Genomic DNA, 27,838 nt, shown 5'->3' with positions numbered 1-27,838 from the left:
TAGAAATTAGGATTTTATGTAGAAAACAGTTAATTGCTAAGGGGCAGTTTCTCGGACAGAGTTTAGATTAATCCAGGTTATATTAGGACATTTGAGTCGTTTTTACAAAGAAACCTTACAAAAAATGCTGATGTGCATCTTGAGATAAAACAGTCAGGGCTCCGGACTGCCACCAAATTTGAGAGACTGCCACTGAAATTTGCATCCAGTCGCACATGTGCGACCAGTTAATTTTACCTTTTTTTGTGATGTGACACTGAATTTGAAAAAGCACGTTGTACTTTCTGCATTTATCATTAAAGTATTTATTAGTTATACAGTGGAAATTAGAAGAAATGTGAATATATGGTTAGCATGTTGATTTACAGTGTGTGCCCCTAAATTTTCTGGTTGCGCCCCTACAATTTTCAGTTGGGGGCCACTGTGCTCCTAGTTAAAAAAGTTAATCTGGAGCCCTGACAGTGGATTTAATATGTGTCAAAATAAGTCAGTGGAAGATATATTTCAATTAAGGCAGCTCAAACATCTGGGAAACCTCCCCTACATGTCTTTAGCTGGGTTTTCACAGGTTGGGTTTTCACAGACTGGGTCGCAAATGCTTAAATGTTTGGCCTGGGTATATCCTCTCACAGGATTATTCCTAATCTGCTTGTCACATCTCAGTCTATTTATGTCAACCTTTGCTTAGTAAACTCTACAGTGTGCATTGGGGTTTTCTACATGTAACAGTGTTTTCCTGTCATGGCTGTTTCACATTTAAAATTTAGATCAGCATGTTTGTGCTGTTGAATTATTGGGAGTCTTTGTTATGAATCTTTTGTCTTTATATTATCATTGTGCCGTATTTGCCCTACAATTAAACACTTAATCAAGAATAATCCGTTTAAAACTGTTATTAATGTTTCTTTGAAAATAAGCCAAACGTCCATTCATTTGATAGCAAAGCAGTAAAATAACCAGGTTGACACAGTTGGCAATATTATTTGGTCAAATACCTGTCAGATTGCTGCCTTCACGTGGAACCATGCACGCCCCAGATGTCGTGTTTAACTCTGGGAAGTTCGGAAGAAATTTTGATACCCAAGTTCAATAAATGTGTGGGCCGCAAACTTTAAAAATGACAGATGGAAGAAGAGTTCTGCTTTATTAGTTTTATCTGCAACATCTTCCTTGTCCTGTTAAAGTAGAAATATTCGGCTTTTTTATTCTTGCGGTGCCGCAGAAACCGACAGACGGATGACGTCAAAGTTTTGCGAAAGACTCCTTCGTTTTGATTGTGACTTCACCATTTTTTTTTTTTTTTGCAGCTCCGAAAACACAATGTACAGTCTTTGAAGTCACACTTTGAAAATATATTGGAAATATATATTATTATTATTTAAAAAAAAGACTCCTTATGATTTCTCGAATCGTTCTCGCGGTACTTCGACGTCATCCTCCTGTCAGTTCTTGCGGCGCAGCATGAAGTCGAACAAGTCATATTCAACAAACAATACATTTAACTAATACCTAGTACTGGCTTTATCTAAGTCTTGTCTGTGAAACCAGGCCGTAATGTTCAACATCTTGTCAAGACACGTAAGTAAACGTGGTGTCATTCATTCTTTCTTAAGACAAAGCATCTTAAGGTAAACCAAACAAGCTCGTAATCATGATTTTAGAAGTGGGAATTATAAAATGTAACGTTAGCACGTAAAGGCAGCTTAAATATTTTTTAATAACGTATATAGCTGAAATCTTTTAACCACCCTTATCTGTTGGAAAATCAAACTATACCATTTCCACAAGACCGCAAAGAGTACGTTAATTGGCTACATGTTTAAATTAGAGTAACTAGTGGGTTTTAAACAGACCTCAACTATGAAGCATATAGCGCAGAAGCAGCAATATCACGTGCAATGTTGCTTCACAAGACACATTTGTGTGCAAACCTTTCCGCTGTTCACAACTTGAGTCATTTCTGGTTTGCTGATATGGTTATACTCATCCACGTGTATAACTTTATTTACAACAACAAACTCATTTTACACACAATGACAATGTTGACTAGAATTACTAGTGTAGATTAGATTCAAACCATCAAGGTTTTGAAAGTCATGATATGAGTGTGTCTAATGGGTAATATGAACATATAAATGCCAAACTAACCATCGCTTGGTTTTAGAAAAGTTTGATGACTACTGCATGCAGATCATGCTTGTAATAAAAGCAACTCAATGAGTTCTGAGGTAATATTATTTGAGGTTCCCAATAATAATAAAAAATTCTAAAACCGAGGTTTAAGTGCCCCCTGTTGGAAGCAGACTGTTGTGCACCGTTTAAAGCAGTAGGCAAATGTATGCGCAACAGAACAGGTTCAAAATGTAAACAGTTTTTTTCTTCAAATCATTCATTCTTTTAATAAGGATAATTGGAATGCATTATCCAAATCCCTCTATCTTCAGGGAGCGTGACGAAGCAATTGATCAATACTGACAAACACTGCAAGAGGACAACAATCCTCAAAACATCCTCTCCACGGAAACATGGTATGCGAGATAAAGCTGCTGGATTTTGGGTGTGGATATTTCTTAAAAGACTTGAAATTACTTGTTTATTATTAATTATCTGATTTTACGGCATTTTAGAAGTTGTCATAACTTATATTTAAAAATTGAGCGCCATCTTGTGGCAGTGCACAGATATGCAGTATCACTACTTTTATCAACATAGCAAGAAATCTATACTTTCACGCGTGTCAATCTTAATCAGTGCTGGTTTAAATATTGCATACTCCTAAATTTAAAAAAGTTGTATATGTTCGCATTAGTTCATGCAATATAAACTAATAGCAAAGAGCTATTATGTATTCATTAATATTAAACAAGATTGATAAATGAATTGCTCATACCTTATTGATCTAGAAACTTATCATATTCAAAGGTATTGTAGTTAAATATCGTAGATATCAGTCGAATCAAAATCAATGGGAAAATAATTCATAGATCTAATAAAAGAAAATTACGTTACAAAACACTAGGTGTCGCTATAATATCAAAGTCCCCATGAAGCTTTTAGTATAATCAAACCTGCATTTATTAGAAATAAATTAAAACATAAATAAATACATGAAATAATAGGAACATAAATAAATAACAATTACAGATTATTTTAAATTTAAATGTAGTCCTGAAATTAATATTTGTTGTATTATCTTTTCCATTAAATTATTTTTTTCTGTTTTTATTTGTATGCTTTCCTTTTAGTTAGTTATTTATGCATTTATTAAGTTTTTATTGATTTATCATAAGTATATATATATATATTTAAATATCCCCACATTTATTTATTTTCATATTTATATTTGTTTCGTTTTACATTTTTTTTACATTTATTTGTGCAACATGGAAATGAGGAAGGTGGTTATTGCGTAATTTTGTGAATTGCTCCCACACAATTCCCATTTCTAGGACACACATTCAAAACTTACAGTCTCTAACTAATTTTGCACTTCACACTATAAAAAGTAAAAGTTGGATTAACTTAAAAAATTACTTCAATTTGTAACACCTAAAAATGAAAAATTTCTAAACTTTAAACTTAACATTTCTCACTTTAAGTAAAAATGTAAGTTAAAAAAGCTTACAATTTTTAGGTGTTACCAATTCAAGGAATTTCTTTAGTTATTTCACATAAAAATGTTTACTTAAAGTAAGAACATTTAAGTTGCAAAGCATTTTAACTGTTACCAATTAATGTAATTTCTAAAGTAGATCCAGCTTTCACTTTTCACAGTGCAGCTTCTCATCAGATTCTAGAGTGTAAGGCAAACTAAACCTATTGGTTATTTCAAAAAGGGGAGGAGCCAATCAATATGTCCCATCATAACTTCTCCTTTTAAAATTACATCATCGCAGGTCACTTCATTTTGCAGGTAATTTTGATCGCATAAGCTCCACCCTCACTCTCACACCTGACCTGAAACGGGTCAGGCCACTCCATTTGTCTTTAATTCAGCTTGTTAACTATACATAACAGTCCGATCTGAACATTTGGACTTCAAGATGAATTATAGATAGCTAGAGCCTTTTGTTTTATTACTCTTCGTATTTAAAACGAACCAGCAAAGCTTGATTTTGAGTTTGCATTGAAACATATCGGCGCATCCCTGTTTATATCAAAAAGAAGCATTGCATTTGACCTGTGACGATAGCAAAAGAAGGGCGTGCGTTTGTGGTGCCGGTTGCATGTGTGAGGCATGATGCTCGAATTCGCCCCGTAGTGGAAACCACAAGGAGCAGCTGCACAAACACTAAAGCTGCAGGTTCAAGGTCACAAGCGGAGATCTTTCTGGCTGTTTGACTTCAGACTGAGAGATGTCACCTTTACTGCTGTATACTGTTCTTCAGACTTTGTCTTTGTCTCAAGGTAAAATGGTCATTGATCTACAGTTGAGTAGGCAGACAAAGTTTTTATAGGTCAAACAGCGTAGGCTCAACTGCCATCCAGTATATATATATATATTTTATTCGTAAACTTATGTTTTGCCTAACACTGTAGTAGGCTATAAAATTACCTTCTATGCATAAATCTATACGTGGTTACTTTATTAAAAAGGGAAGTTGCACAATTTTTTAATAATAGTTTCGAACTGTTTACTACTTCCTTAGATAAAGTAAATCCTTATCGTAGATGGAAAATCAAGTTCACTTACCAAAAGACTTTGCTTTGTGCAAGACAGACTTTGTGGTTAAAACAAAGCTAAGTTTAACTAATGGAGCACAATGCCATTTAAAAATGATAAAAGGCTTAAAGTACAAAGATACCTGAGCTCATTATAACGGTTTTACTAAAGAGCTGTTTGCACACGGTCGACTTGCAATGAGCTTGACTGCTTTTGGTAAATCAACTTCGCAGATCGTATGGAGTCGGGTGTTATTATATGTTAGATGTTTAAGTAATAGATGTCATTGTTATTTACACGACAAAGAGGCATTTACAGAGCTCTAAATTTATCAAAGCATATTTCAATAATAAGGTAAACATTGTATTTTTTATGCTTTGAACAATGCATACAGATGGGACATTACGGAAATGCACATTGCATGTGAATACACATATAAGATTACACAATGTATTGTGATTAATATCATTCCTGTTTATTTATCATTAGCATTCTTGTTCATTTATCACAAATACATTAAGACTTCATTCCATTCATTCTAAGTGAATGCTAATTTTTGTTTTTATCATTTCATATTGTTCAAACCAGAAAAGATGCTTTAGGATTACACCGAATTTTATGATTTATGATTTAATTCATATTCACTGATGTGTAATATTTATTACACTTATTAACTACAAATGTGGCCTTATTCACACAGGCATTGCTATTAACAACTGTGTGTGCTAAATGTGACAAATCTTTGTATGTATTTTTAGATTTAAAGTGTGAAAATATACCAGTTAGTTACGAAAGTAGTTATCATATTTCTAAGTGTACTAGTTCATATGGTGATATTTTAATATCCGAGACCATCCGAATGTTCATTGTCTGTAAAAGTTTGAGAAAGATGAACTAGTTTTGAGTATGCGGGGATTGACTGCACGAACAGCAGGTGTTTTAGTCCATCCATGTAGCACAGCGTGCTCTTTAGTAAAAGTCCTACAGTTTAAAATGATGAATTAGTTATAGCTTTATGTAGCTTATACACAATTTTGGTACATGACAAAACCCTGCGGTCTCTTTTAACTGTTTAAAACCCATTTAGGTACACAAATATTTACTTTTTGATATGAAACATTGCTTTAACATTTTGTATGTTAATCCAAATGTTCCCATCTTGTCTAAATTAGGCCTGCGTTTGAAGATTAAGTTAAGGCTATGAAGTTTAACCCGTTTACCCAGCGCAATCATTACTAATGTTTCAGCGAACACTGCTTTTTGTTTTTATGTTGAGCTAAGACAGCTTTGTTTATGTATCTTGTTCAACAGTATCTCGTTGCGACTGATGAGTATTTTTTATTGAAGATGATAAGTTGAAAGGGCTGCAGATCTAAGCGTATCTGCAAACAAATCTTAAAAGAGTTGGCGATGCAAAAATTTTATAGCTTAAGGACATTTTATGAACAAACAATGTGAACCAATATACAAATGGTAAACTTAAAAACTTAAATTAAATGTTACTTACTTAAAAAATTAAGTTAGACAATTTTAACTTGTTTTTATAAGTTGTCAACTTATCAAAACTTAAAATAGTAGGTTGAATTGACTTGCATAACCAAGTTGTTTTTACTTCATGCTGCATGTAAATGTGAATTTAGACAACTTGTTGATCTTATTCATCAGATTTTATTAATGTTATTAATAAAAAATGTATTTAGGTCAACCAGAAATGACAATTTGTCATTATGTCTCATGTTGTTTCAACCTATATGACTTTCTTTAAAAATAAACAACACAAAAGAAGAAGATTTACATTTAGGCATTTAGCTTTGGTTCAAAGCAATTACAGAAGTAAGATAAAACAAAAACGTGAAATTCTTCAATACGTATCTTCAAAAAGTAATACAACATGATAATTCTAGAATATTCACTTGGTGTTAAACGGTTGAGTATTACAATCGGTTTGATGTCACATGCAAATCATTTTATATTAAAGAAATTCCAGATCATCGATGATATTGAATCATGATTATTACAAAAATGTGGCTTGCTGGATTGCAAAGCTGTTTGTAAATGAATTTTCAGCTTAAAAAAAAATTTGTCAGTCACAATTTTTACCTTAAATGTTACAGTTTAATTTTACATTGAAATATGCAAGGAATAATTGATGACGGGCCATTGAATTATTTAAATATAATGCACACCAAAGGTGGTAATGCGGCACGATGCAAAGCGGGGTTACACCGGGGGTGTTCATTATTTTTAAATAATTTAACAGCCAAAGTCAATTATACCACGGTTACCACAGACATTACTAAGACAATGCTCTGGTCATTATTTTAAGACATTTGACAGGTCAGGTGTGCATTTTACAGAAAAATAATCAACACCCGTGGAACATTTCTTAACCAATCAGAATAAAGCATTCAACAGCCAATGGTATAATGAGTAATAATGATTAACAACATGTATTAAATATGGGGTTACTGTTAGAATTAGGGTTTAGTTTGCATGTTATTATGCATCATTTACTGTTATTACTATGTAATTATAGGTCACATCATGTATAACAAAGACATCGTAACATACAGTGTTACCAAATAGTGTTGTATCAGGATCAATCTAATTAGAATTAACAGTGTAACCCTTGGACTAAAAAAAAAATCCTGATTTCTATAATTTTCCTTTATTTTCAGGATTGGGTATTACACATGATCTCCCTCGTAGGAATCTAACGAAGCCTGCGGACAATTCAGCCAGTGAGTTGCTACCTTTTAAAAAAAATTTACATGTTCATGTGCTGAAAGTCTAGATCACTGTTGGGTGATTCTCACGAAATCCAGACTTGGGTGTCCACCATCAGATTTTTTAAAAAGCCCTTGAAGGCAGTTTTTTTTGCACACATAAGATTAAGATCTGAACTTACTATATATATATAATATATAAAAAATATTTCCTATAGAATTATTTACATTTTTTAGATTATTATTATCATTAGAAGAGTAACACCGCACTCACGGTCAATAAGGTGCCAGACAATAAAGTAGTCAATGAAAATAAAGACCTCTGCACACTTAAATCCTAGCAGCAGGTTTTAATAACCTTGGTCGTTTGACCGAAAGCTTGGAAACGTTATTAAAACCTGCTGCTAAGGATTTAAGTGTGCAGACGTCTTTATTTTCACAGATTATTATTATTAAAAATTAAGATTACTGCAACATGATATTACATTAAATATATGCATTTACAAACTCTTGTTCGGTAATGAGAACTAAAAAGTTGTCTAGGTACTATGACAAACAAAAAAAAAACTCTTATCTGGAGAGAAAAAATAAGAACTGCTTACCTGGTAGCCATCTTGAGTTTCACAGTCAATTATGTCCCTTCCAACAATTTTTTTTGAAAATGTTAGTTCATTGAGGGCTTAACAAATGATTGAAAATTGTTGCGGAGGATGAGAAAAATTTTCTTGGACACATTTATATTCCTTATTATTGTTTCTACATTTACCAATGAGTTTCTTTAATGTAAATGTTTATAGTATAACATGCACTGAAGCTTTTTATTTTTTAGATTTTTTAATTATAAATATTTCCATGTCAAAGAACCCAAATCCAGTCATGGACACGTTGCGGTAATGACATTTTCCCCTTAAATGTGGAAAAAACAACAAAATTGGTTTGTATGATATCATTTGAAATCATCTGCAAAATAGTACATTAAGAGATGTTTGTAACTGTATGCTTCTTATTTTAATACTCTTTGCATTTATTTTTTTTATCAAAATGTTTTTCGTGAGAATCATCCTGTTGCAATTTTAACAACAACTCTACATCAAAAAACTTCTTGCTTAAAGGAAAAGTCTACTCATTTTCAATATTAAAATATGTTATTACCTTAACTAAGAATTGTTGATAGATCCCTCTATCATCTGTGTGCGTGCACGTAAGCGCTGGAGCGCGCTGCAACGCTTCGATAGCATTTAGCTTAGCCCCATTCATTCAATGCTACCATTTAGAGATAAAGTTAGAAGTGACCAAACACATCAACGTTTTTCCTATTTAAGACGAGTAGTTATACGAGCAAGTTTGGTAGTACAAAACAAAACGTAGCGCTTTCTAAGCGGATTTAAAAGAGAAACTACATTTTATGGCGTAATAGCACTTTTGGGAGTACTTCGACTTGGCGCAGTAACACTCTCCCTCTCCCATTATGAGAGTGAGAAGGGGAGCGGACTTTTCAGGCGAGTCGAAGTTCTCCCAAAAGTGCTATTACGCCATAAAATATAGTTCCTCTTCCAAATCCGCCCAGAAAAGCGCCACGCTTTATTTTGCACCACCAAACTTGCTCGTATAACTTTAACATTTAAAACAGCAAGCTGATTGGCCTGCAGAGCGACTACAGACAGACAGTTTATCGAGATGTCAAGCAGTATGCATGAAAATGGTGTTTGATGTAAGGCTACTGTGACCAGACCGACCCAAACCCCACAATCTCCCCCCAAAATACAACCAGAGACCACCGCAATATTGCGCAAAACTGTGACAGTAATCTACCACCCCAGAGATAAACTAGATCATAGACTTACTGCTTTCAAATAATAATGCAAACGCAGTGCATTAGACTCAATAGAAAGTCCCTACGGATGTCCATACCGCTTCTCAACTAACTATAATATGTGACACCATACAAATGACCCCTCACCCTCAAGTTTGACCCAAAGACCTTTAGAATGACTCATAATTCCACAAGCCGTATACAAAGACGCAATCTGCTTCCCGTAGTAAAAGATCTGGAGAATTACATGAGCTTAAACCGCACGTGTCATAAACTTTCTAAAAAAAGTTCTTTCCCCAGTGTCCTCCATACTACAGAATGACATTTCCACAGGAAGTGACTCACGGGATGTGGCTGTGTTGCAGTGTACTGCTACACAGTTTTGCAACACAAAACAATGCCCCACGGTTTAGATATTCACTTTGGTGTATGTCTAAACAATACACCAATTGATAGAAAGTCTAAAGATATAGGGATGCAATGCTGGAAAATGTTCACACTGTTATCATCCCTGTGTGATTACAATAAATTAACTAATATCAGCAGTAAATCGTTTCATTAATGAGATTTTTCCTCTTTCTGAACTTTAGTTGGGCTCTCCATGCTAAGTTTATCACGTGGCTGCTCTGGCATTTTAAGGGCCCGTCACAGGGACACCACAGTGGATGTGACCCTCAACCTGTTGGATGCTCAAAAGCAGAAATATCTCGCCGACCAAGTATGCCAAAGCCTTGGTTGTGGGCAAAATCACGTTGTGAATGCGACAGATCACAGTGACGTTTGCCTTGCAAATTGCATTCTGAAAGAGTCAAAGCTGCACAATTGCACTACAACTGCAAATGGCAACTGCACAAATGCAACCAAAGTCATCTGCGGTGAGTCATCTAAGATCTAAGCTGTCAGAATCAAGGTAGAAAAGATGTCACTGGGACGGTACCCTTTAAAAAGGTCCCAATATGCACCATTTTAGTGCCTTTGAGATATTAATATACATCCTTTAGGTGTACTTTTTGAAAGAGTACTGCTTTAGTGACTGCTTTTGTACCTTTCTTTCTAAGAGTGTATGCTTTTGTTTCATTGCTTTGTGATTTGATTGGATGATACTTTTGTTCCCCAGAACATCAAGTTGTCAGATTGGCTGAAGGTCAGGATCGGTGTGTTGGACGGGTGGAGTTGCTGGACACTGGGAAGTGGGGCACAGTGTGTGATGATGATTTTAATGACACAAGTGGAAATGTAGTTTGTGCCCAATTGGACTGTGGAATTATGATAAAATATGGCTTTTTGGGGGCTGGTTCTGGGCCTATCCACATCAGCAAGATGAAATGCAATGGCATGGAGGATAACTTATGGGAATGCAATGTCAACAAAAGCATTCCAAGAGACTACTGTGGACATAAGGAAGATGTTGGGATTGTTTGTTCAGGTACTGAATGCATTTCGTACATTGCATAAATAAAATCAGTTCCATACACTTATAAAAATAAAGGTGTTACACAATGCCATTTTTGGATGTATGGTTCATCCATTTAATGAAAAAAAAACCTTTAGACTTAAAGAAACATTTATTTTAAGACATTACTGTAGCATCTTTATTTTTAAGAGTATAAGTTCCTTATCAAAGAATAAAACTAGTGCTGGGCAAAGATTAATCGCGATTAATCGCATACAAAATAAAAGTGATTTTTTGCATAATATATGTGCGTGTAGTGTGTCTAATTATTGTGTATATTTAAACACACACATTCATATATTCATTTCAGAATTGTTTTACTTATATATAATTTTTTTAAATTTATTTTTAATATAGAATATATAAAAATATAAATAAATATATATATACATGTAAATGTTTCTTAAATACATACATGAATGTGTGTGTATTTATTTATACATAATAATTACAAACAGCACATACTCATATATTATGCCAAAAATCACTTTTATTTTGTATGCTATTAATCGCGATTAATCTTTGCCCAGCACTAAATAAAACATTAATATAATGAATTGTTTTATTTTAATTCATTATTGTATTATTTAAATCTATTATTTAAAAACTAAATTTCCCTTTGTTATGAGGTACACTCTTAAAAATAAAGGTGCTTAAAAAGGTTCTTCATTTTATAATGTAAAAAACCTGTTTCCACCTCAAAGAACCTTTTGTGAACAGAAAAAGGTTCTTTGGACATTAATGGTTCTGTATAAACATACCACCTGAAAGGGTTCTTCTATGGCACCTTTATTTTTAAAAGTGTACGTGACCTCTTGGGGTGGAATGTTGCTATAATTTGGTTTCAGGTGTAAAGTAATGAATGTAGGTCAGATGTTATTTTTTTGTGTGGTGGGGCACCATTTCCATTTCAGTTGGTTTAAAAATAGGACCAAAACAAGCAGGACAGGGTTGCAACTTTAAAATGTGAAAAGTATTTGGTTATTTGTAATCTGTTAATGTTTAACATTTTTAATTTGAATATCATTTTAATATTTATGTCTTTTCTTGTTTACAATAGAGAGTACAGTGCTCACATCCACCACAAGCAACACAACCCCCACAGTGTTCACGAAATGGACTACAGGTGAAATAAATCAATCATAATCTTAAAATATATTTATGTTTATAAATGATTAGTAACTGGTGTACATTGTCAGAAAAAAAGTTAAAAAATGTACCTTTTCTGTGGGGTGGTATACCTTCACCTAAAAATGCCAAACCATTCATGGACCCCATCCACTTCCATATAGTATTCATTATTCCTACTATGGAAGTAAATGGGGTCCACAAACGGTTTGGTTACAAACATTTCTCAAAATATCTTCCTTTGTGTTTATCAGAATAAAGAAATTTATGCAGGTTAGAAACAACACGAGAGTGAATAAATGATGACAGAATTTTCATTTGTGGGTGAACTATCCCCTCTTTAATTCTGAGTATACAACACATTGAAATGTTGTACTTTTTGGGATACGATATTATACCCTAAGGACCTATTGTGTACCTTAAGTCCAATTTTGTACCATTTAAATTTTAGGGGTACAAAAAATTGTATTAACCCGAAGAGGTACAACATTGCATTAGGTTTTGTATACCTGTAAAGGTACAAAACAGAACCTTAGGGCAGGGCTAGTCACATGGCGGCCAAATGTGCCCTCCAATCATCTATATCTAGCCCTGACATTTGTCTGATTTAAAATCAGCATGGTTACTTTAACCTTTCCACTATACATGATAAATGACGGACGAAAAATCGGAAAGAGAGTCAGAAAAGGGCTGCATGGGATGCCAACCATCTGCGGGTGCGTAATTATCGGATCCAATTTAAGCTTTGGATGCATAAAAAAAATACTTGTGCGACTACACTGTATGTGACACGCCGACTGTAAGAGATGTATTTCAGTGTGTTTCAATCAAAACACTGTGTGCAGGGTGAAAATGATTAATCCCTTTTTGTTTAACTTTAACTTTGAATCCTTTAAAATGATTGATTACTGATAAGTAAATTAATAAGTATAAATACATTCGTAGATTAAAAAGGCTCTTGCCTTGACATGGATTTACGATTAAACTCTAATTTCATTATGGCTGCCCCCGACCGTCGTGTCTGGATGTAGTGTACAATTGAAAGGCGGTTTAGCCTATATATCTTTAAAATATTAAAAAAGAAAACACAAAGTGCAATTTTTTGTCATTAGGAGAAGACTGGCTATAGACCGGTCCATCGGACGCATATGTGGTGACGCGATAAGCGTCTGGTCCGAACTTTACTTCCGGTTTGTTTAATGATTTTAGTTGCTGAAACTGAACTCTTAAACAAATACCTCGTCGAAAATAACAAATGTTTTGGTTTCCTAGGTAATCTACGTGTTGTTTATTTGGCTTGTTATATTAATAAACTACTTTATTTGGCTTGTTATAGTAATAAACTTTTATTCTTAGCGGACCGCTTGTTTATGTTGTTACTGCTAAAACCGTCTATATGTTGTGTATATTTGAAATGTAACGATTTATGAAAGCCAGAGTCGTATAATAAGAGAGTCACGACACTCACATAGACATCCGTTGGAAGAATGGAATGCGGAAGTAACAGCGTGTCATGTAGTGACGCATAGTTCCAAACGCAGCACTGAAGCCCATTCATTTCAATGACACCTGCTGGTAAATCGATTAAATTACCGTTTCTCTTTACATTTTCGGACATTTCATTAATATAGTCAGAAGTGATATTTTATGAACTCTGCTGTAGGTAATGATTATCGTTAATAATAACTAGTAAAAAATGTATATTTTAATGAGTTTTGTATAATGTGTGAATAATATAGATTTAATGGTTTAATATTTTATTACTGGTGGCCATCTACTTTATACTTATCTTTTTTATATATTAAGAGTAACACTAGGGGGCAACAGCGAGAAGCTAAATGCCTTATAAGAAAGTCACACTGCTTCACAATGCTGCTATGTGTTTCATTGTGTTTGGTAGGTAATACGAGTGATGTATCCTCGAAAATCATGTATAATTATATTAACATTTAATGTGCACTATAAATATAATTAAATATGAATTTAGTTTGTTTCTGTTATGTTTCACTGTTACAAATAACCGTGTTGGTGATGTTTTTTGTGATTTTAATACAGTAAAAGTGTAGGAATTATGTTTTTAGCAGATTGATAGCCATTTATATAGCCATATTTTTGCTACAAAAATAAAAGATAAACTGTGTTGCTGTAGTTGCTATAGATAACCACAGTTATCTATTAACTGCTTATCTTTATTATTAACTGATTTACTGTATTTCCATCACTACCTAGTAAAAAAACGTTATAAACATAGTAAGTATATAAATCAATTCACATTACAAGCTAATATTTAACTAAAATAGTTGAAAACCTCAGATTGACAGCCCGGCTTGGTTTGGAACTGTAGAACGTTACATGAATCACGTGACCGCGTGGCGGCAAGATCAAAGCGTGTCGTTACTCTCTCTTTATACGACTCTGATGAAAGCTAAACAGTTACAAAACAAAAGAAGTTTAAGAGCTCTGCTTTACAGTTAGTACTATACAAAAATACATGTGTTGATTATTTACAGTTACACTTTTTTTGTGCATTGTTCATAGTTGAACTATTAAAATTTGGTTTCTTGCAATGTTAAACTGCAATTGTTTTTAAAATATTAAAAAAGAAAATGAGTTTTCAGTAATTAAAAGGCAAAATACTGGATACAAGAAGTGTGCATCTTTTTTGAAAATCTATGTTTTTTATTTATTTATGACCTATAAAAAACGACAAAAAAAGTTATAACATAATAATAACATATAACATAATAATTATATATATATATATATATATATATATATATATATATATATATATATATATATATATATATATATATATATATATATATATATATATATATATATAAATTAAAAGTTAAAACAAAAGGTAAAAACAGGGGTAAACATTTGGCCCACATCATATTTACAATTTTAAAATCTGGCCCTTGAAGAAGAATGAAAAGTACAGTTTTAAAACTTTTATTCTAACAATGTAATAGTTTACTGAGTACTGGCACATCTGAAGAAATTTTTATTCATTTTTTTGTTTTTTTTAGAGTCAAGCACAGAAGCGGCTACAGTAGCTGGAGCTTCACCGGCAGTCATTGGCTGTATCATTTTATCTATTGCTCTGCTTCTGTTAGTTCTGTCAAATGCTGCGGTCTGTGTGCATTTCAGAAGAAGAAAAGGCAAGCACAAGCACTTTCTTTATGTTTATTCTTCTTACGTTCTTCAGTATTTTTGTGCCATTAAAGTACCATTTCTTCAGTTTTCTCTGAAGATTTTTAGACAGCTCAGTGTGTGTAAAATACGTTCCATTTAGATAACAGGAACATGTTATATAGACATGAAGAAAGTTGATAATGATATCTTACGACAGCAGATTAATGCTGCATGATGAAATATTAACCATTTCTGTTAATCCTCTGTGTCAACAGTATGTGAGATTGAGCAACATCACACAGATTCGCAAGAAAGCACAGATTACCACCAGTACACAGCAATGTACAACCCACAACCTACCACTACTGCACAGCGATACGGTTTGTGCCCCCATACTTTTAAAAAACTTGTTCACCACAAGAATGCGCAAAACATTTTTGGGTTGTAAACAAATAATACATTTTTTTGACATCATGATCAAGTATTATTTCGATTCTGCAAATCAAACAGGAAGCCATTTTAACTTATGGTCTCAGACTTTTGGATAGCATTACGTAGTAAACCTAAATGATTTAGTATTTCATTACTTTTGCATTTTAAAGTTAACCTTATGAAACTCTTGTTTTAATTATTTAGTTCTCATACTTTTCATGTCCGATTTTAATAATGTTTTTATTTTGTAATCCTCAGAAAGTCTTGTCCCAAGACAGAGCTCAAACTATGGTTCTAGGTTAGATCAGTCTCCTCACAATTCCATCTGTTCATCTGATTCAAATTATAGACATCACAACAGGGATCAAGCACAACAACTTCATCTACACAACTTACCAGGTAACTGTCCTAAACTAACAACATAGCAACAACACTTAATCACAAAATATAGATCCACCATTCTTTTATTAAAAGGCAACTTATTTAGCTTCATGACATTTTTAGTTTAGATTTTTAGTTTAGTTTTTTATGTTTTTAGTCGTATATGTAAGTAGAAATAAATAACTGAAAGAAAAATGCTGTTTTTTTCAACCCACACTATTAAAAATAACTCTGGTGCAGCGTGTAAGTTTAATTAAAATGGTTATGCAAATTATCAAACCTACAATATTACGTATTTAGTTGACATAACTTATAAACAAGTTAAAATTATTAATTTGTTAGTTCAAAGTAAATAAAAAATATTTTCATAGGAATACTTTTTACAGTGCATGGTTTGCATTAAATACAATGCAAACCTAATTGATGGCATTAAACTAATTGATTTTATTGAATTTAATTGAAAATAAAAATGAATGATGAAATAGTTAGTAAATTAGACACTGTAGTAAAGATGCTAACCAGCTTCTAATTAAACATTTTAACTCTTTCGCTGCCACTGAAGAGCTATCTCGTCAATTAAGAGAAAACGCTTTTCTGTAGGGCTGGGTATTGTTAGGAATTTCACAATTCGATTCAATTCAATATTGATTTACTTCCTTCGATATCGATTCAATAATAAGTAAATATACAAGCAATTAAGTACCTGAGTATATTTTTAAATAATGTGTGTAGTATTACTAATGTTCAGAGGTGGAAAAAGTACTAAAATATTGTACTCAAGTAAAAGTAAAGTTACTTTACTTTTACTTAAGTAAAATATTATTAAAGTTACTTTACTTTTACTTAAGTAAAATATTATTAAAGTTACTGGTCTAAAAATCTACTCAAGTAAAAGTAAAAAGTAAATAATTTTAACTTTACTCAGAGTAAAAGTTACTTTTTTTTTTTACAGTGGGGAGAGGTGGAGGATTTTAGTATAGTTCAAAAACGACAAGGGAATATAAATTTAAAACTAGTTATTTTTAATTGTAGGAACATCTTTACAATTAAAGTGCAATAACAAAAAGTTAATAAAATAAAAAGCTTTTTTAAACTAAGAAACATTTATGGAATTATTTAATGATTTTACATGTGAGTTATGCACTTTTGAAGGTGGTCAGCAGCTTGTAAATACAATCACTATAGTAAGGTTGTAATTGATGTATTGCTGGTAACATACATTATTTTATTAAATATATCTAGTTTAAATGAGCATATAATGAGATGAGTGCCATGTCATACTTTTGACACGTTTATTGTCTTCTAGCTTCCCTCACCTGGGTACCTGATGTCAGACCTTTATTCTCTCTCTCTCTCTCTCTCTCTCATGTCTAATGACCTGCGCATTCACGAGGACGCGAAGCTGCTAGACTGCGGAGGAAAAATGCGCATTGTATTAAAAACGCGTCGTACAAATGAGCGGTAAAACCCGGTCTGCAATTTCGAAAGCATGAATATACCTTTCATAGGAATGAAACACTCGCTTCGTGTCAGTGGAAAGTGGTCGCTTAAATATGACCAGGGTTTCTTTCATAAGATTTGAACTGAGGCGGGTCTGCATTAGCGTGCACCTGTCTCGTCCGTCTCCATGGTTCTTTTTGCGCGTTCCCCCGCCCATCAATCATCCATTGGGCGTCTTTATCACCTTGCTTTTAAAAAAAAAATTACTCAGTAACGGATATGATTTAAAATGTAGCAAAGTACAATACTTCAAACAAAACATACTTAAGTAAAAGTACAGATTTTAAAAACTACTCAAAAAAGTAAAAGTACACAAAAAACTACTCATTTACAGTAACGTGAGTAAATGTAATTCGTTACTTTCCACCTCTGCTAATGTTTGATCACGCAAGCAGCTGTATAACCGTGTATGCACTTAAACATGGAAAAAGTCTGATTTGATGGTCTCCTTTAATGTTTCTCTCAAGTTTCAAATGAATACAAGGAGTTACAAGATAGAGAGTGAGAGACTGACAGAAACGCGAATGGGTATAATATGTGTACACAATAAGCTTAAACATGTAATTTGATCTGTTTCTCTAAAGTTTAAGCATTAAACGTGTTGTTTTATTACAGATCATTTAAATGTGCTCGTGTGGTTTGTGGACGTGTATTTTATTGTAACATGCTGAAAATCATTGTGCCTGTTTAAAGCACGGGCAGCATGAGACCTAAAAGTCTTTATTTTTATTCCACAATGTTCCCCATCTGCTGATAAACATGTATTTAGTATGCATAAAACAGATGATTGACTTTTTAAACTTGTTCAAATATATAATGCTGAACATCTCTTACTAAATTATTTCGTGAGACAATGCAATGCCTTGTCTACAGCGCAAGCGCTTGAGACTCGGCCCACCTGAGCAGCTCATTTGGATTTAAAGGGATACACACAAAAACGGTGCATTTCTGCTAAGCCCCATTAAAGTGCCTATTTTAACATGCCACAATAAATTACCTATATGGTATTTTGAGCTAAAACTTCACATATGTACTCTGGGGACATCAAAGATTTATTTAATATCTTAAAAATGTCTTGTGGAATGTCCCCTTTAAACAACATATTTATGCTTATTGTGTATTATAGTGAATACGCGTTGTTCTCTCACTCTGTCTCGTGCAGTGCATTAATCATCGTGTTCATTCATATAAACTTCAGAGAAACATTAAACAACATACTTGTTGTATTGATGAAAGTGAACCGTCGCGCTGCTCTCTGTCTCTTGTTCGTTCGCTCACTCGCTCTCTCTCTTGCACTAAGATAATGTAAATCTGTTAGAACGTTAATTCAACCTTTAGAAAGATTATTTAAACTACAAGTTATAAGATTGTAGGCTCCTGTTTGTGTTTGAGGGAATACAAACGCGTCGTGCTGTCAGTCATTCTTTCTCTCTGACTCTCGCATTCGAGGCAGCTTCATGGTTGGATAGCACAGTTGAAGGGGCGGTATCATTATAATAAGATCGCCTTAATACGTCATCGGGGGAGCGAAATCCAAATGACCTATTTATTCACATGCTTGTAGAGAGAGCCTTACCAAAACAAAGTTACAGGGTTGCAATTTTTCATGTTTTCTGGGTTGATAGGATCACTGGGGACCCGATTATAGCACTTAAACATGGAATAAGTCTGATTTTCATGGAATGTCCCCTTTAAAGGGACATTCCACTTTTTTGAAAATATGCTGATTTTCCAGCTCCCCTAGAGTTAAACATTTGATTCTTACAATTTTGTAATCCATTCAGCCGATCTTCACTACCACTTTTAGCATAGCTTAGCATAATCTATTGAATCTGATTAGACCATTAGCATCGCGCTAAAAAATAACCAAAGAATTTCAATATTTTTCCTATTTAAAACTTGACTCTTCTGTAGTTACATCGTGTACTAAGACCGACAGAAAATTAATAGTGGCGATTTTCTAGGCAGAAATGGGAACTATACTCTCATTCTTGCGTAATAATCAGTGACTACGCTGATGCAACATGGCTGCAGCAGTCGTTACACTACACACTTGCCGAAAATAGTCCCCTTGGTTACTTTCAATGGCAGGGGACTATTTTTGGGCAGTGCACAATATAACTACGCCTGCTGCAGCCATGCTACATCAGCAAAGTCACTGATCATTAAAACATTTTGGTTATTTATTAGCGCGACGCTAATGGTCCAATCACATTCAACGGACCGTGCTAAGCCATGCTAAAAGTGCTAGCGCCAGACACAGAGATCAGCTGAATGGATTTCAAAATGGTAAGAATAAAATGTTTAACTCTATAAGAACTGGAAAATTAGCATATTTTCAAAAAAAGTGTTTTCAGGTCAATAAAGATTCAGGAAAATATTACTAACAAACCAAATTGGAAAAGACAACAACAGAATGTACAGAACATTGCCATTGATGGCTCACCTCTTGAATGAGAGGTCTTGCATTAAATGATAAGCATTCATTTCTGTGAAGTACCAAATCTAATGAGATGTGAATTGTTTGCTGCTCTGTCTATTAGTGAATGTGGACGACTCAAGCAGTACATCATCAGGAGAAGCCTATCATTACACACATGTCCAACATGGATCTAGCCAGAAGTTAGGTAGGAAGAAATTAAGCAAGACTTGATGTGTGGGACAGCTTGGCACACACTTTTATCTAAAGCAATATACAGTACATTCAAGTTGTAAATTTTTTTTAATCAGTAGCCTATATGTGACCCAGTCTGTGAAAACCCAGATAAAGTCATGTTTGTGATTTACTGTTTTCTATATAGGATCATCTTACATAATGTAAAAAACATTGTTTGAACATATAACCTTGATATCTTTAATATTATTGATACCACAGGGCTGTTGAATGCTTTACTCTGATTGGTTGAGAAATGTTTCATGGGTATGCATTATATTTCGACTTGTCAAATGTCTTAAAAGAACCACCAGAGCAATGTCTGTGTGTATAATAATAATTGAATTGAATTATTTGAAAATTTTTACATTATTTTTTGTCAATTATTCCTTACATTTATATATCTCGTTTTGCAACAAAACTCTTCATAATGTGTGTGCAAAAGTCTTAGGCCACCATGCCAGAATTAGATTTGTTGTTTTTGCAATATTATAGTGATTATATATAATTGTTTCTTAGTCTCTTTAATACAATACATCCAGAAAAATACAGGAAATGTGTAAATAGTATTAAAAGCTGTATAAAAATGTAAACTGATGTGTCAAGTTTTTAGGGTAAACTCCCATTCCACTTGAGCAATAGCAGGAAACTACAGGATCTCTTAAACATAAATAAAATTAAATCTTAATTTCCAATTTTAAAGATATTAGTCTTTTTACTTCCTTCTGCTCAAAAACGCTCAAGATGTGTTTAGTGCCAGGAGAGGTCAAACTAAACAGACGATGCCTAAAGACAACATTTAGTCCTGAAAATTCTTCATATTTCATATTTCCTGTATTTTCAGTTTGTATCTTAAAGGTGCAGTGTGTAAATTTTAGCGGCATCTAGTGGTGAGGTTGCGAATTGCAACCAACGGCTTAGTCCACTGCTCACCCCTTGCTTTTGAAACACATAGAGAAGCTACGGTAGCTGCCACCGGACAAACATGTCATCGTCGGAGACAACTTAGTAAAAAAATTGTCCGTTAAGGGCTTCTGTAGAAAAATGGCGACACAAAATGGCGACTTCCATGTAAGGGGACCCTCTTTGTATGTAGATAAAAAGGTCTCGTTCTAAGGTAATAAACACATAACGGTTCATTATGAAAGGTCTTTATACACCCCTGATAATATAGTTTTGTATATTATTTTGCATTTCTGTCAAGAGATTCTTCTAAAAATTACACACTGCACCTTTAATAAAATAAATTGAAAAATAAATATGGATGGACATTAAAACTTCTAAAACAACAAGTGTGATGGTGGTGGCGGCCTAAGATGTTTGCACTTGAACGTTAATGCTTTAATGCTCCTAATCTCATAATCAGATTATGAGTCTTTATAATCTGGGATTGACAGACAGGATCACATATCGTGTGTGTTTGCTAATTAAACCTGTGACTTTTATGTTGATAATGTAGTGCTCTACCAGTTGAGCTATACATTTTAGTCTCCCTAATTTAACTGCCGTAATAAAGAGAGGTATCTTCCCCTTTTTTATATCTTGTTTCATTTTTTATTTTCTGGAAGGTGATGAAATCCCATCTCATGTCGATACAATATCATTGACACCTTTGGCTACTAGAGGCGCAGAGTTACCCATCACCCAAAGTCAAGGTAAAGCTCTAATTTAGCTCTAATCTGTAAATAAAAATGGCCTCCATACTCTTGAAAATGTGATCTTCACAGTCATGTCATAGAAAAAAACATTTTTGGTTTACCAAAAGAATAATTTTCTTCTTAAAGTTTAAAGAAACTTTTTCCACTACAAAGAACCTTTAGTGAAACAGAAACGTTCTTCAGATGAAGGTTCTTCAGAACCAAACAACCGAAAACGGTTCTTCTGTGGCATCATGTGGTAAGACATAGAGTGTAAGAGTAATTTTTTAGTGTGGAAATGGATGAATTTTTTCTTTGCTCCATACACAGCAAAAGATCTAAGTGATTCGAGCAGTACGTCTTCTGGTGAATTCTATGAAAACACAGACAAGACTGACGTGGACAACATTCAAAAATCACGTACGCACGCAAAGTATTTGTTGAGTTTATTTACATATACATTGTACTTTCATTAGATTAATCTAATCAATGTTTTATCTTATTTTATCTAGAGGATAAAGAAGCTTCACTTGAAAAGTCCCCATTGATGTCCCTGTCTAACTATAACCAGCACTTGCCACCAAGTAATGATAAAGCTCTCATCTTTCTTGTAATGAAACCTAATTTTACCTCAAATGAAAATTCACTCATCATTTACTCACACTCGTGTCATTCCAGACCTGTATGAAACAAAAGACATATGTAGCAGATATTTCTTATACAGTGAAAGTCAATAGGGACCGGCGTGGTTTTACTCACTTCTAATGCATAAGAACATTTTGACGTTCTGCTCACAAGGCTTCTGAGAAACTAATGTTAAAGGGGATAGTTTGGCCAAAAATGATATTGGACCCATGATTTACTCACCCCCAAGCTTTCCGAGATAGATCTTTCAGTTAATCAAATGTAAAGTTACGGGGTCCATGTCCTTCAAGTCCACAATGATAAACAAAGGCCTTCTGAGGGTAATTTTTGTTGTAGAAATATCCACATTTAAAACTTTATAAACAAAAATAACTAGCTTCCGGAAACGCCACCATCTTAGGGTGTTTTCACATATACACTGTTTAGGTCGGCCCAAATGAGGTGTTGCTCTAAACAGGTGGTCTCGGAGCGGCTGATGCCGAACTCTGGGTTGACCCACCTGTGGTGTGAACACTGCTGGACCTCGGGCCGAAACAAATACAGGAAGTTCTCCACATGTTTGAGCCACTGGGCTTCCGTTGTGAGGTGATCTGGGTGTTATATTGTGGGTTAACAACAAACAAGCCAATCCTGGTCCGTTGCAGAGATTCGCTGTCTCCTTTACATTTGAGCTGATGATTTTATAAATGCATAGCTGTCCTCCACACACAAATAGTGACATTACGGGCTTTTTAGCAAACGGCTCTGTGAGAAAGGCTTTAATAGAACAGCTACGCAATTTCGCGTCAAGGCAAAGAAACTTCGCAAAGACGTGCATCGTTTATCTCCACATCTTGATAGCTGCGCTCTCCCGGTCAGGCTGGTTGTCGTGGAAACGTGGGGTTGGTCATGAGACGGTAAGAGCTGTCAGAGACCAATGACAGCACTGACCGTTGTCACGTGGTGTACGGTGCGGCATTTCGAGTACAGTAAAAAAAATAATATGTGAACACGGACAGCACTAACTGAAAAATGATACAATGTATTTTGGTGCGCTCCGAGGCCGCACCACGGTGCGCACCAACATATGTGAAAACACCCTTACGCCCCATTCAGACAGCCAATGACAAGCAGTAACAGAGCGACGTGATCTCATTCATTTCAATGGAAACCTGGCGACTTCTGGCGACACGAGCGAAAGTGACCGTTGGCGACTGTATGGGCGTGTCCAGTGACGCGAGAAAGTTAAAGGGGCTATAAGCGAATTGACGCGTTTTAGACCATGAAACATTTTTTGTTACATACAGCAAACATCTCCTCACTATCTGCTTGCTGCCTGTCCGCTGATCAAACTGTAAAAAAACGCGATCTCTGTAGACAGCTCAGGCTCGACAAACGGCAATATCAACATAGTGGCCAAACCTAGCACAACAAAACATAACAAAGTGTTCCAGCCAATAAACGACAAGAAGGATTTGGGGGTGGGGGTTGGGCACGTTCATGAAAGCACGGACGGGAGAGGGAGGGGGAGGCGTTAGCTACGCTCCGTTTGTTTGAAAACAGTTCAAACATCAACAGGAAGTGACGTCGCACATTATTCGCTTAGAGAGCCTTTAAGAAAAGTTTAACTTTATGCAAATGTTGAGCGAATTTCGAGAGCGACTACCAATGAGAACAAAGCAGTGGAGTTCACGTCATCCTTCTCTCATCAGTTATTGGCTTGGATGGTACTCATTTGTGTATGACAAGCAGATTTAGAAACGCCTCATTGAAAGAGACGGGCGACACACAGCGATAACATCGCTGGCTGTCTGAATGCGGCGTTACGAGAGAAGGATGACGTGAACTCCACTGCTTCGTTCTCATTGGTAGTCGCTCCCGAAATTCGCTCAACATTTGCATAAAGTTAAACTTTTCTTAACTTTCTCGCGTCGCTGGACACGCCCATACGGTCGCTAACGGTCACTTTCGCTCGTACCGCCGGAAGTCGCCCGGTTTTTATTGAAATGAATGAGATCGCGTCGCTCTGCTACTGCTGGTTGCTGGCTGTCTGAATGGGTTAGACTTCTCTGTATTGATGAGAGAGTATCAACGTAGTGTACGCACTTTTCTTAGTGACGTATGACAAATTCGGAGGAATTTGCACAGAGCAGCAGCAGAGAAACCTCCGTAAACTGCGTACGCTCTCATCTTGAATGGGGACGTGACTAAGATGGCGGGTGGTGTTACCGGAAGCTAGTTATTTTCGTTTATAAGGTTTTAAATTTGGATATTTCTACAGCAACACCGCGCGGATTAACCTCAGAAGGCCTTTGTTTATCATGGTGGAGCCGTTTGGATTTATTTTGTGAAGGAAGGATGCACATTTTTGGACTTGAGGGACGTGGACCCTGTGGCTTTGCATTTTATGAACTGAAAGATCTAAAACATTTGATAAAATAACTGAAAATGTGTTAGTCTGAAAAATTATGGACATATGCATCTCGGACAGCTTGGGGGTGAGTAAATCATGGTTTTAATATATAATATTTTTGGCCGAACTATCCCTTTAAGGTGATGTGTTATCTTTCAGTAGAGAAATCAACTTCATATTTATTCATTTTCTATAGCAGAGAATGCGAATGATTTGCACAGTATATCTTCTGGAGAGGTCTATGAAAACACAGCGGTCGACATAGATGATGATCTCCAGCCTGGTAGGTTCATAAACATCTAAGAAGCTCTGATGCAAAAGCCTCTTGTCAAAAATGAGATAATGATATTGACCAAATGCTTTCGGCACGTATTATACAATCCTTAAATATTTAAGTACTGCAATGTGGTTTACGGAATATATTAGAAAATTTAGGACTTTTCACCTTTATTCAGAAAGGACAGTAAAGAGTGACTGGACCCTTTTTATAAGGAGTCGAAATTTTGCATGTGCTTACAGGGTTTTGCAGCGAAAGACAGTAAAATTAATACCAATGAAATGACTACAGGAATATTTCTGAAGGCATTTCAATTACTATTAACCTTTCAATTTCCATTAGTGAATTACTGAAACTGAGAGCCTGATTAAAAACTGCTCATTTACAAGAAAACCTCAGACGCACTTAGAGGGTTTTGCACCTGAACTCTTCATATATATTGAACATTAAAGACTGTTTTAATTGAACCGTTTTTTTCTAGAAAACGAGGGAAGCCCATCACTTCCTGAGCAGTCCCTCCAGACACCACACGACATTCAGATGACAGGAAACGCTGCTGGTTACGGTGGCACCCACAGTCAAGGTATCTTTTTACATTGAGAATTAGGATTAATATTGACGCCACAGTATATAATGTTTGAATTGTGGCATATGTGTGAACGTTTCAACAGATGGTAATGATTCAGACAGCACATCTTCAGATGAGTGCTATCAAAACATAGAGCTGGATGCAGATGCATCTCTTCAGTCTGGTATGTTATAAATTTGGGATCCAGATGTTAGCTGCCTATAAACTGCTTTATTTAGTCAGACATTGAACTACAGTTAGGTCTCTTCTCTTATTTTTCTGTTTGCAGGTAAGGAAAGCCCTCCTGAGACATCACTACAGACGCCCCTAAATCACCACAATATGACAGGAAGTACCGTTGGTTACGAAGACCATCATATACCTAGAAAACTCAGTCAAGGTACCACTCGCACTGAACTTTGTGACAATCTCCTTGTTCTCAACTGTTTTGAACTCACATCAGACGGTGGGAATTTGAAAAAAGAAAAACATAATTAAAACCTCTATTTTATTTTTAGAAGCAGATAGTTGCAGCACATCATCTGAGAATTCCTACGTGAACGTTCCACCAAGAAATGCGAGTGATGACGAAAGTTCTCCAGCAGAATGTTCTTCAGACAGCGAATATGACCAGCCTGAAAACTGGTGAACTCGACATGAAAACTGGTGGATATTTTTTGCATCGTGTGAATATCGAAAAACTTTACTCTCTTTATTCTGTGCACAATGTTGTGCATTTCTTATTTAATGAGAACAATGCAGCACAAACACTTGGATGTGGAATGTCAAGACGTGGAATGTAAAGAAGTACCGACAATACCTGAGCCTTTAAAGACTGTTTCAGAAAAAAAAAAAGCAGTTTGACTTGATATATAATAAACACTGTCAAACCAAAGCGCAATCACATTCACAATTAATAAAACAAAAGGATTATTTTTTATTTAATCGGTAAAACTTTATTTTACTAAATAGTGACCCAGTCTGGGAAAAACCCAGCTAAAATCATTTTTAGTAATTTAAGGTTTTCTAAATAAAATCATCCTCCATATGTAAAGAACATTCTGTGAAAATATAACCTTTATATCTCATATTTAAATCATTGTTTTTTTGTGGTTTGGTGTAGTAAAGTAAATAGACATATTATATATCCTATGATATACACTCACCTAAAGAATTATTAGGAACACCTGTTCAATTTCTCATTAATGCAATTATCTAATCAACCAATCACATGGCAGTTGCTTCAATGCATTTAGGGGTGTGGTCCTGGTCAAGACAATTTCCTGAACTCCAAACTATATGTCAGAATGGAAAAGAAAGGCGATTTATGCAATTTTGAGCGTGGCATGGTTGTTGGTGCCAGATGGGCCGGTCTGAGTATTTCACAATCTGCTCAGTTACTGGGATTTTCACGCACAACCATTTCTAGGGTTTACAAAGAATGGTGTGAAAACACAACATCCAGTATGCGGCAGTCCTGTGGGCGAAAATACCTTGGTGATGCAAGAGGTCAGAGGAGAATGAGCTGACTGATTCAAGCTGATCGAAGAGCAACTTTGACTGACATAACCACTTGTTACAACCGAGGTATGCAGCAAAGCATTTGTGAAGCCACAACACGCACAACCTTGAGGCGGATGGGCTACAACAGCAGAAGTACCACTCTGCTGTTGTACCATCGGGTACCACTCATCTCCACTACAAATTGGAAAAAGAGGCTACAATTTGTACAAGCTCACCAAAATTGGACAGTTGAAGACTGGAAAAATGTTGCCTGGTCTGATGAGTCTCGATTTCTGTTGAGACGTTCAGATGGTAGAGTCAGAATTTGGTGTAAACAGAACGAGAACATGGATCCATCATGCCTTGTTACCACTGTGCAGGCTGGTGGTGGTTGCGTAATGGTGTGGGGGATGTTTTCTTGGCATACTTTAGGCCACTTAGTGCCAATTGGGCATCGTTTAAATGCCACGGCCTACCTGAGCATTGTTTCTGACCATGTCCATCCCTTTATGACCACCATGTACCCATCCTCTGATGGCTACTTCCAGCAGTATAATGCACCATGTCACAAAGCTCTTAAACATGACAATGAGTTCACTGTACTAAAATGGCCCCCCACAGTCACCAGATCTCAACCCAATAGAGCATCTTTGGGATGTGGTGAAACGGGAGCTTCGTGCCCTGAATGTGCATCCCACAAATCTCCATCAACTGCAAGATGCTATCCTATTAATATGGCCCAACATGTCTAAAGAATGCTTTCAGCACCTTGTTGAATCAATGCCACATAGAATTAAGGCAGTTCTGACGGCGAAAGGGGGTCAAACACAGTATTAGTATGGTGTTCCTAATAATCCTTTAGGTGAGTTTAAATGTGACCCTGGACCATAAAACTAATCAACTAATTCAAAAACATAGAAAACTCG

General features: G+C 35.2%; 2 protein-coding genes across 4 annotated transcripts in view; one reads left to right on the top strand and one right to left on the bottom strand.

The window, feature by feature from the left end:
- Positions 1 to 27,838, bottom strand: part of cfap418 (cilia and flagella associated protein 418) — a 46,459-nt gene that overhangs the window by 12,162 nt on the left and 6,459 nt on the right. The gene's annotated exons all lie outside the window — the stretch shown is intronic.
- On the top strand, positions 1,439 to 26,499 carry LOC129448483 (uncharacterized). 3 transcript variants are annotated; one of them, XM_055210904.2, is made up of 17 exons: positions 1,439 to 1,578; positions 7,342 to 7,404; positions 9,793 to 10,077; positions 10,320 to 10,628; positions 11,716 to 11,781; positions 14,819 to 14,950; positions 15,200 to 15,304; positions 15,615 to 15,755; positions 19,781 to 19,864; positions 21,459 to 21,545; positions 21,858 to 21,947; positions 22,040 to 22,111; positions 24,761 to 24,847; positions 25,323 to 25,424; positions 25,513 to 25,593; positions 25,699 to 25,809; positions 25,928 to 26,499. In XM_055210904.2, exons 3-17 carry the CDS (start codon positions 9,804 to 9,806, stop codon positions 26,056 to 26,058), a joined length of 1,872 nt encoding a protein of 623 aa, XP_055066879.2. In that variant the 5' UTR covers positions 1,439 to 1,578; positions 7,342 to 7,404; positions 9,793 to 9,803; the 3' UTR covers positions 26,059 to 26,499. The 3 variants fall into 3 exon arrangements, with proteins under 3 accessions (XP_055066879.2, XP_055066877.2, XP_055066878.2); XM_055210902.2 differs by lacking the exon at positions 1,439 to 1,578 and adding an exon at positions 4,249 to 4,407; XM_055210903.2 differs by lacking the exons at positions 1,439 to 1,578; positions 19,781 to 19,864 and adding an exon at positions 4,249 to 4,407.

The sequence above is a fragment of the Misgurnus anguillicaudatus genome, chromosome 10 (assembly GCF_027580225.2).
Source record: "Misgurnus anguillicaudatus chromosome 10, ASM2758022v2, whole genome shotgun sequence".
NCBI classification, from domain to species: domain Eukaryota; kingdom Metazoa; phylum Chordata; class Actinopteri; order Cypriniformes; family Cobitidae; genus Misgurnus; species Misgurnus anguillicaudatus.
The sequence above is the reverse complement of the archived record's forward strand: the minus strand, read 5'-3'. Positions and strand labels throughout refer to the sequence as shown.